The following is a 9,036-nucleotide window of genomic DNA, read 5'->3' on the forward strand; positions in this document are numbered from 1 at the left end:
CAGCCGGGTGTTGTGGCAGGCACCTGTAGTCCTAGCTACTCAGAAGGCTGAGGCAAGAGAATTGCCTCTTCACTCTACTGAGGGTGACAGCTTGAGACTCTGTCTCAACAAAAACAAAAAACTTCAGACCAATATCCTTTATAAATATGAATACAAAAGTCCTCAACCAAATATTAGAATCGAGGGTGACAGGGTGAGACTCTGTCTCAAAAAATAATAACAATAATAATAAATCTATAGACAGAAAGGACAAGGTACTTGTCTGAGGCACTGAGGTATACATGGAATAGAGTGGTTAGGGTCGCAAAGTTAGGTGGTAAAAGTATGAGGCAAACAGGTGGGAAAATTGGATAGTTACTGCCTTGGGGATGAGGGTAGGGAGAAGCCAGTGAGTGAAAGGTGAGGGGGGACTTGAAGACCCTGACCATGTTCTGGTCCCAACCTGTATGCTGAGCATGTGAGCAGCTGCTTTGTGGTAAAACTTTGAATATATAGTTTGTTCTGTACACTTTTCTCAATATATTCTTGTGCTATATTTTATGACAGTAGGCCTCCATGTACCGACAAGGGCTAGGATTTCTAAGAATAAATCTAACAAGGCCAGGCACAGTGACTCACACCTATAATCCTAGTACTCTGAGAGGCCAAGGAGGGTGGATTGCTTGAGCTTAGGAGTTAGCAACCGGCCTGTGCAAGAGCAAGACCCCATCTCAAAAAATAGCCGGGCTGGCAGGCACCTGTGCCTCAGTGAGTAGGGCACTGGCCCCATATACCGAGAGTGGAGGGTTCAGATCTGGTCCTGGCCAAAGCACAACAAATAAATAGCCGGGCATTGTGGCAAGCACCTGTAGTCCCAGCTACTCAGGAGGCTGAGGCAAGAGAATCACCTAAGCCCAGGAGTTGGAGGTTGCTGTGAGCTGTGTGACACCACCTCGGCACTCTACCCAGGGTGATAAAGTGAGACTCTATCTCTAAAAAAAAAAAAAAATAGCCAGGCATTGTGGCAGCGCCTATAGTCTCAGCTACTCAGGAGCCTGAGGCAAGAGAAGCACTTGAGCCCAAGAGTTAGAGGTTGCTGTGAGCTGTGGCACCACAGCACTTTACCAAGGTGACAAAATGAGACTGTCTTAAAACAACAAAAGATGAAATCTCACAAAAATAAGACCTTTCTGAAGAAAATTATAAATTTTACTGAAGAATGTTAAATAAAGTTTTGATAAACATATGTAAGTAGAACATCCCTAATCCAAAATGCAAACTTTCTTGGGCATTAATATATCACAATAGAAACCTGACATCTTTGCTTTGTGAAGCTTTTTTTTTTTTGGAGACAGAGCCTCAAGCTGTCCCCCTGGGTAGAGTGCCGTGGCATTACAGCTCACAGCAACCTCCAACTCCTGGGCTCAAGCGAGTCTCCTGCCTCCGCCTCCCAACTAGCTGGGACCACAGGCGCCCGCCACAACGCCCGGCTATTTTTTGGTTGCAGCCGTCATTGTTTGGCGGGTCCGGGCTGGGGATTTGAACCCGCCACCTTAGGTGTACGTGGCTGGCGCCTTAGCCGGTTGAGCTATAGGCGCCGAGCCTGCTTTGTGAAGCTTTAACCTACACAAAATGTTTCACTCTCAAAATTATCTGAAATACTGTATACCCTCATGTTATGTATATAAAATACAAATAAACTTAGTTTTTAGACTTAGGTCCTATTATTAGGATATCTCATTAGGTATATGAGAATATTTAAAATCCAAAATATCTGAAATCTGTAACACTTCTGAACGCAGACATTTCGGATAAAGGAGATTCAACTTGTAACAGTGCAATGATGTCCATGTTCTCAAAATTGGTCTGATAGAGTCAATGAAATTACAGTAAAATCCTACAAAGTTTTTCAAAGAATTTGACACAATTAAGTTCTAAGCAAAAGGCCTACTAAGGCCTACTAAGCAAAGAGCCAAGGGACTCTTTGAGAAGAACACAGATTCTGTGATTCATGTGGACATATGACACTGTGGCAATTAGGACCACATGGTGTCAGCTCAGGGAAAACACAATGACCAATGAAAACAGAAGGAGAGCCCAGAAATGTACCCAGAGGTGCATAAGAAATCTGGAAATAAGGTTTGTAACAGAACAAGAATCACGAACATCTGAAAAAGAATAAATTATTCGTCACCGCCAGGACGCTACGCGTCCCAGCACCACATGAAAGAACCAGGCGGGACATGGATTGAAGTGCTAGCTTGCAAGAGGTGGGCTAACCAGAGGTGCAGGAGAGCCCTGAGCTACCCCCCGACACACTCACAATGGCTATTTACTAAGGTTATACACAACAGGTGTGGAGAGTTAAAGTAATGACATACATACACAACATGAGAGCGGCATGCTGAAGGATTGCCACCTGCTCTTTCCTCATGTGTTCTTTCCCCACAACCCCCATGAAAGAGCACCAAGCATCAATATTTAACACTTGCTTACTGACGAGTGATTGATCTTATCTCATTTGGGAACACTGAGTTACTTGGGGGATTGCCCATAAGTCACAAAACATCTCTAGGCTTGCCAGGAGACTTTCCTGTTCTCTGCGTTTTCTTTTAATGTGATAAGAATCAGTAACTGTCCTTGCAAGCATGGTGTCCATTCCTCTACAACTATTTCATAAATAAATCCATTAAATAAAATTTTTAAATCAATAACAAATAGAATAATAATGTCTGCTATATGGGTGCATACAAAGAGGACAATTAACCCACTCAGTAAGAATGGCACTCATGGGTGGCAACTGTGGCTCAAAGGAGTAGGGCACCGGCCCCATATGCCAGAGATGGTGGGTTCAAACCCAGCCCCAGCCAAAAACTGCCAAAAAAATAAAAAATAAAAATAAAATAAAATAAAATTTTAAAAAATAATAAAATAAAATAAAATAAAATGTTGGTGATTAAAAAAAAAAAAGAATGGCACTTATGTTGAAAGAGGGCTTAACTGGTGGCACCTGTGGCTCAAGGCGTAGGGCACTAGCCCCATGTACCAGAGGTGGTGAGTTCAAACTCAGCCCTGGCCAAAAACTGCAAAAAAAAAAAAAAAAGAGGGCTGAATTAGCATTCAAGAGACATAAAGTTTTTGTATTGTCCTGGTGAAAACTCTTTAAGTTAGGTATTCATGATATAGCCTCCAAACCAATTAAGGGGAAAAAATAGAACACTGAGGGTTGGGGGAAGGAGGAACCACTATGAAAAAAAAGCAAAAAAATAATTTTAAAAAGAAACAGAAAAAGTAGGACAACCAGAGGCACAAAATAAAGTCATGGAAAGAAATTTCTCAGTATCAATAGTTGCAATAAATGTAAACGGACTATAAACCTGGCACTCAAAGACCAAGACTCTCAAATTCAACTTGTCAAAAATCCAACTACCCACTGAAGGTGGTGGCTCACGCCTATAATCCCAGCAACTCTTGGAGGCTGAGGCAGTATTGCTGGAGCCCAGGAGTCGGAGGTTGCTGTGAGCTAGGATGATACAACACTCTAGCCTGTGCTATAGAGTGAGACTCTTGTCTCAAAAAAAAAAAAAAAAAAGGAAAAGGAAAAGAAATCCAACTACTTGCTGCTTATAACAGATGGGGTTAAAAAAAAAATAAGACTTAGAAAATATATCCTAAACAAATACTAACTGAACAGCTTAGCCTACAGATGTTGGACTAGCTATATTAATATCAGATAAAAGAGACTTTTTAAGAAAAAGCCATTATTGCAGTTTACTACATAATAAAAGTGGAGGAAGGCCAAAAATAACTCAGAGACAGCTACACATAAATGGCTTATACATGCCAGAGAAAACAGCTATTACATTTTGGGATGATCTGATTAGCTGACAGCTTCCCACATGCCCAGCATGGGCTGTCTACCCTCAGCACCTGTCTAGGGCAATTAAAGAAAACTCCTATTTTTTAAATTTATGGATTTCCTGTAAAGCCTTAATATGTGGTAGAATCCATGTGATCCCATAGTCCTTACATCAGGTCTCCAGTCCGACCACTTCCTTTTTCAGAAGAGTCTCAATTAAAAAAAATATATATTGGGTAGCACCTGTGGCTCAGAGGGTAGGGTGCTGGCCCCATATACCAAGGGTGGCGAGTTCAAACCTAGCCCAGCCGAACCGCAACAAAAAAAATAGCCAGGTATTGTGGGGAGCACCTGTAGTCTCAGCTACTCAGGAGGCTGAGGCAAGAGAATCACCTAAGCCCAAGAGTTGGAGGTTGCTGTGAACAGTGTGATGCCATGTCACTCAAATAAAAATAAAAAAATAAAAAATTAGTGGCTCGGTGCCCATAGCACAGTGGTTACGGCACCAGCCACACACACGAAGGGTGGTGGATTTGAACCCAGCCCAGGCCAGCTAAACAACCGCAACAAAAAAATAGCCTGGCGTTGTGGTGGGCGCCTGTAGTCTCAGCTACTTGGGAGGCTGAGGCAAGAGAATCACTTAAGCCCAAGAGTTGGAGGTTGCTGTGAGCTGTGACTCTATGGCACTCTACCAAGGGTGACAAAGTAAGACTCTTCAAAAAAGAAAAAAATTAGTATTGCCTATTAAATAGCGGTTTAGAGAGAAATTGATAAATCTACCATTAGATGGCAGAAATTCAACATTCCTGTCTCAGTTATTAATAGGTTTGAGCAGACAAAAAACAATGAGCAGTGAGATGTGAGCAGCACGGTTTATTAACAAGGGGGCCCTTCTGGCCTCACACACAACCAGCCCCCAGAATTTAGTGCACATTCTTCCTAAGCACAGAAATTGGCCTCAGTGTGATCTTTTAGAAATAAATAAAAAGATAAAATAAAACTCCCCATAAGTTGGGACATTTAGATGCAAGTAGCTGTTCGGTGGGTGGTGTTGATGGAATGGCAAATGAATGCCCACCCTTGGCTGGGCAGGAGACTCCTCAAGGCAGGTGCTCTGAGGGACAGGGGAGGTGATAGCCCTTGGGGCTCCCTGTGGAGAGTGATGAGCACCCCAACATCACCCAGGCAGGGGCTGGCAAACACACTCCCGTTCAGCAGCTCCCTCTGTCTGTTATACACCCAACCTGGGTCAGCATAAAGCCCTAGGACATCAGAGAAGGGCATCCCCCAGTGCAGGATCATCTGACAGATATTGGGGCTCAGAGAGGTGGGCTCCTTCCACAGGCATCCAGCCACTAGAGTTAGAGAGGACAGAACTGGCCCCTAGAGCCCACCAGCTCACCATGCCCAGCCCCAAGTGAACAAAGGTTTCTTGGTACTACTGGAAGACCCAGATTCTTTCCCCAGGCCCCAGGAAGCTCCCAGAATTCTTAGCCCTATATGGACAGAATGGACAACCCTCACCCCAACCTCTGTGTCCTTGGTGCAGGATCTGTGCGCTGCATCTGCCCAAGAAATCACAGATTTTTTTTTTTTTGAGACAGAGCCTCAAGCTATCCCCCTGGGCAGAGTGCTATGGCATCACAGCTCACAGCAACCTCCAACTCCTGGGCTCAAGCAAGTCTCCTGCCTCAGCCTCCCGAGTAGCTGGGACTACAGGCGCCCGCCACAACGCCCGGCCGTTTTTTTTTTTGGTTGCAGCCGTCATTGTTGTTTGGCGGGCCCGGGTTGGGGATTCGAACCCGCCACCTTAGGTGTATGTGGCTGGTGCCTTAGCCGCTTGAGCCACAGGCGCAGAGCCGAAATCACAGATTTAATTTAAGAAACTTCTCCCAGCTCCGCAGACCAGGGTGAGAAGGGTGGGAGGACTGAAAGTGGGACTCTTCCAGAGACGGGCAGGACCTCTGCTCAAGAAGCCAGCCAGTCAACTCTTCTGGGGACACTGTCACAGGTGACTGGCCTCAACGGGAGTCTCCAAGGACAGGAATTGGACTGAGTTTGTCTATCCAAGTTCGTGGTATCGCACGCACCTGCGTGCAGACTGACTCCAGGCACAGCACCGCCAATACCTTGCTGTGTCCCCTCCGACGCCCCACCCCTCCACTCACCACCGGCGTGAACCCCCTCCTCACCGCCGACCACCCGCGGCCTCACTTTTAGGGTGATGGTGCGGTCTGTGGTCAGCGTGCCTGTGTCCCATCCATTGGGCGGTGTGCTCCTCCGGAGCAGGCCTGACACAGACCGTGAGGGGAGGGGATGCGGCCGGCTCAGTCGGTGACGCTCTGCCCCGGCGCGACCGCAGAAGCCGCAACCTTGGAGGCTCCGGGGGCTGGGCCGAGCTGGGCCGCGGGGCGGCAGCACTGAGACCGCCGGTGCGTTCCCGTTGCCGGGGCTTTGGCAGAGGGCAGAACCGTCGCCTAGCGACCGCCGGCCCGGAAAGCCATGGCATAAAAAACGCCCACAGCCCCTTTTGAGCAATGAACCCATCTACTAGGAGCCCGTGAGGGCTTTCCGGAGGCGGAGCGTGTGCTGCGAGCCCGGGAGGCCTGGAGTGCCCGGATAGACCGGTGTGTGGGGGACCCGGGCGCGACCTGGGCAGAACTCGGGGCTCTAAAGGTTAGAGAGGCTCAGGACTGGAGGGGCGCGACCAGGGTGCCCAGACAGCCCACGTTGTCAAGGAGATCCACCCACAGTCGGCTGTGGTACAGAGGCCTTGGAAGGAGGGGAGAGGCTGCGTGAGACTGGCCTCTCCTCTGCTTCCAGTCAAGCAATGTAAGCCTCAGATCACGAGGTGGGCGGACAAAACGGCCAGGACCTGGGAGCGATGTTACTGTTGCCATTGTTGGCTGCAAAATAACCGGGTGTCTCTCCAGAGCCAGTGGCCAAGAAAGGGTCAGGTGTCAAGAGTAAAGCACCCCCAAAGCTGGGGTTCACATTCCAATTGTGTAACCCTGGGAGCTGCCCACTCGGAGATCATCTCTGAGACAGCCTAGCCACCTGGAGGCTCCCTCAACCATGCCTGGGTCTCACTGGTGAGGACTGTGACCAAATTAAGGGGCGGAAGGTGGCACCTCTCCTGATGACCCCAGGAGAACCCCAGGGCTCTGAAGTGTGGAATAGATGTAGAGAGCGCAGGGCTGACTGACCCTGACCCACTGCGACTTTATAAGGGGGCACAGGGGCCTGGGACAAGCCCACAGGGTTCTCGACCGCCCCCTACTGCCCTCACCAGCAGTCCAGACGTCCCCTCAACGCCTGCTGATGTCCGCCGAGCCTGTCTCTATGCTACAGGAGATTCACCCTGGCCACCACCTGCTTGCAGCCGGTGATGGCGAACTCGCGGCCAGCAACACGATAGTAGCTGAGCTGCGCGGCCAGATGCTCAGCGCGGGCCTGCTCCGGAAAAAATCCCTCGCCCGCCATCTCGTCCCGGAAGCAGTTAACCACGTCCCGTTTATCCAGCAGCAGGAAGGGCACGACAGCCGCAGCCTGCCACAGCGGGTGCTCATGGGCTAGGAGTGCCCGCAGGCTGGCACGCAGGTCCTCCTCTGCCTGTGCCGCTGCGGCCCGGGCGCTGCGGGCCCCGTCGGGGCGCAAGGAAAGCGTGCGAGACGCGTTCTGCAGCACGAATCGCGTGATCTCCGCGCCCCCGGCGCCACTAAGGAGCACGTAGATTGCGTTGTGGAAATGGTGGGAGCGCTGCGGCTGCAAGAAGCCGTGCAACTCGTCCAGCAGCGCAGGCGGCATGAGCTCCACCTCATCCAGCACCAAGAGCGGGGTCTTCTCCTCCGCCTCAGCCCGCGCCACCACATCGGCCACCCGGCGCGCCAGCTCCTCGCGGCAGTCCTGCGTGGCGCGCTGCTCGGGGCAGTGGTGCCGTGTGTGGTACTGCAGCACAAGTGCACTGTCTTCGAGCACGGCGCGGAAGTGGCGTGCCAGGAGGCGGCCCACGTGGCTCTTGCCCACGCCACTGGGTCCGTGCAAGGCCAGGAGGAGCGGCCGACTGTGTACGTGCGTGGCCAGGTAGTCTCGCATCAGCGCCACGACGCGCCCCACAGCAGCTGGCTGGCCGAACACGGTGCGCTGCAGCACTTTCTCCAGCCCGTCGAGGTCGTAACGCTGAGCGTTATCGTCCAGGTTCTCAATGGCGTTGAGCACCTGAAAGCCCACGATGGCCACAAGCAGCAGCAGGCAGCGCTGTGCGCGGCTCCTACGCTCCACGCGCGGCCGATACTTGCGTGAGGTCTCCGGGTAAAGCACCACGCGGCTGCGCCGGCGCTTCTTGCGCGGCGTCCTAAAGGACAGCTCCGCTGGGCCGTCGAAGGTGAAGAATTGTGGCTGGTCCAGGGTCGAGCGCGGTGCCCCGGAGGTGCAGCTCAGCCTGGGCGCCCCGGTCCCCTCTGGCCCCGCGCTGGGAAGTGGGAGGCGCCGCTGGCGGAGGACGCACACCCGGCGGCGCAAGCGGAGCACAGCGCGCACCGGCGCGATCACGCAGGGACCCGAGGCTCGGGGGACCGCGGCTGTGGGTTCCGGGCTGGGCTGGCCACGGTCCATGGCGCAGGCGCAGCTTTCGGCATGCAGGTCGCCCTCCCTGCAACTGAAAGATGAGGAGGGTCTCTGGACTCCTGCCAGGGCCTTACCCCGCGGGTCGCCTGTGGAACCCTTCCCAGGAGTGATCTTACCCCCGGGAGCCCCGCGGGGTGCGTCCAGTACTGCCCCACAGCCAGGGCCTGATCTTGGCCTCGCCTGCTGACCAGGAAGCGCCCGCTGACCAGGAAGCTGTTCCTCCGCGGGCCCCAATGCAAATATCTCAGGTCCTCAGGAAGTGGCCGGGCTGGTGTGGGGGTGCAGCTTATCTGGAGCCCGACCTGCTTCCTGGAGGAGGAGTCGGGTGGCAACCATGAGCTAGTTAGGGTGAGGAGAGGTCAAGCCGGACCCTGCCCCCACCTGCAGCTCCACTGGACTCTGTCCCTAGGAGGGAGCACAGATGCTAGAGATCGGAGTACCCCTGGGCATTCAAAGATGCCCACCCACTCAAGAACACTGAAGGAGTGTCTAGCCGGAAATTAGTATTTTGATATGGGCCCCAGGCCTGTCCCTTGGTTCAGCCCAGACCTCCCAGCTCCCCACGCCAAAAC

The 9,036-nt window shown here is 51.7% G+C and overlaps 1 protein-coding gene across 1 annotated transcript; it reads right to left on the bottom strand.

The window, feature by feature from the left end:
• Positions 1–5,733: 5,733 nt before the first annotated feature.
• TOR4A (torsin family 4 member A) lies at positions 5,734–8,685 on the bottom strand. Its single transcript, XM_003794800.3, has one exon. The coding sequence runs from the start codon at positions 8,450–8,452 to the stop codon at positions 7,184–7,186; it is 1,269 nt and encodes a 422-aa protein (XP_003794848.1). The 5' UTR covers positions 8,453–8,685; the 3' UTR covers positions 5,734–7,183.
• Positions 8,686–9,036: the final 351 nt, after the last annotated feature.

Source organism: Otolemur garnettii, unplaced genomic scaffold (assembly GCF_000181295.1).
Source record: "Otolemur garnettii isolate 467f Iridium unplaced genomic scaffold, OtoGar3 scaffold00087, whole genome shotgun sequence".
Lineage (NCBI taxonomy): Eukaryota > Metazoa > Chordata > Mammalia > Primates > Galagidae > Otolemur > Otolemur garnettii.

Excerpts from the sequence above, each read along its gene's own strand:
- TOR4A (XM_003794800.3), bottom strand. The coding sequence starts at position 8,452 with ATGGACCGTGGCCAGCCCAGCCCGGAACCCACAGCCGCGGTCCCCCGA.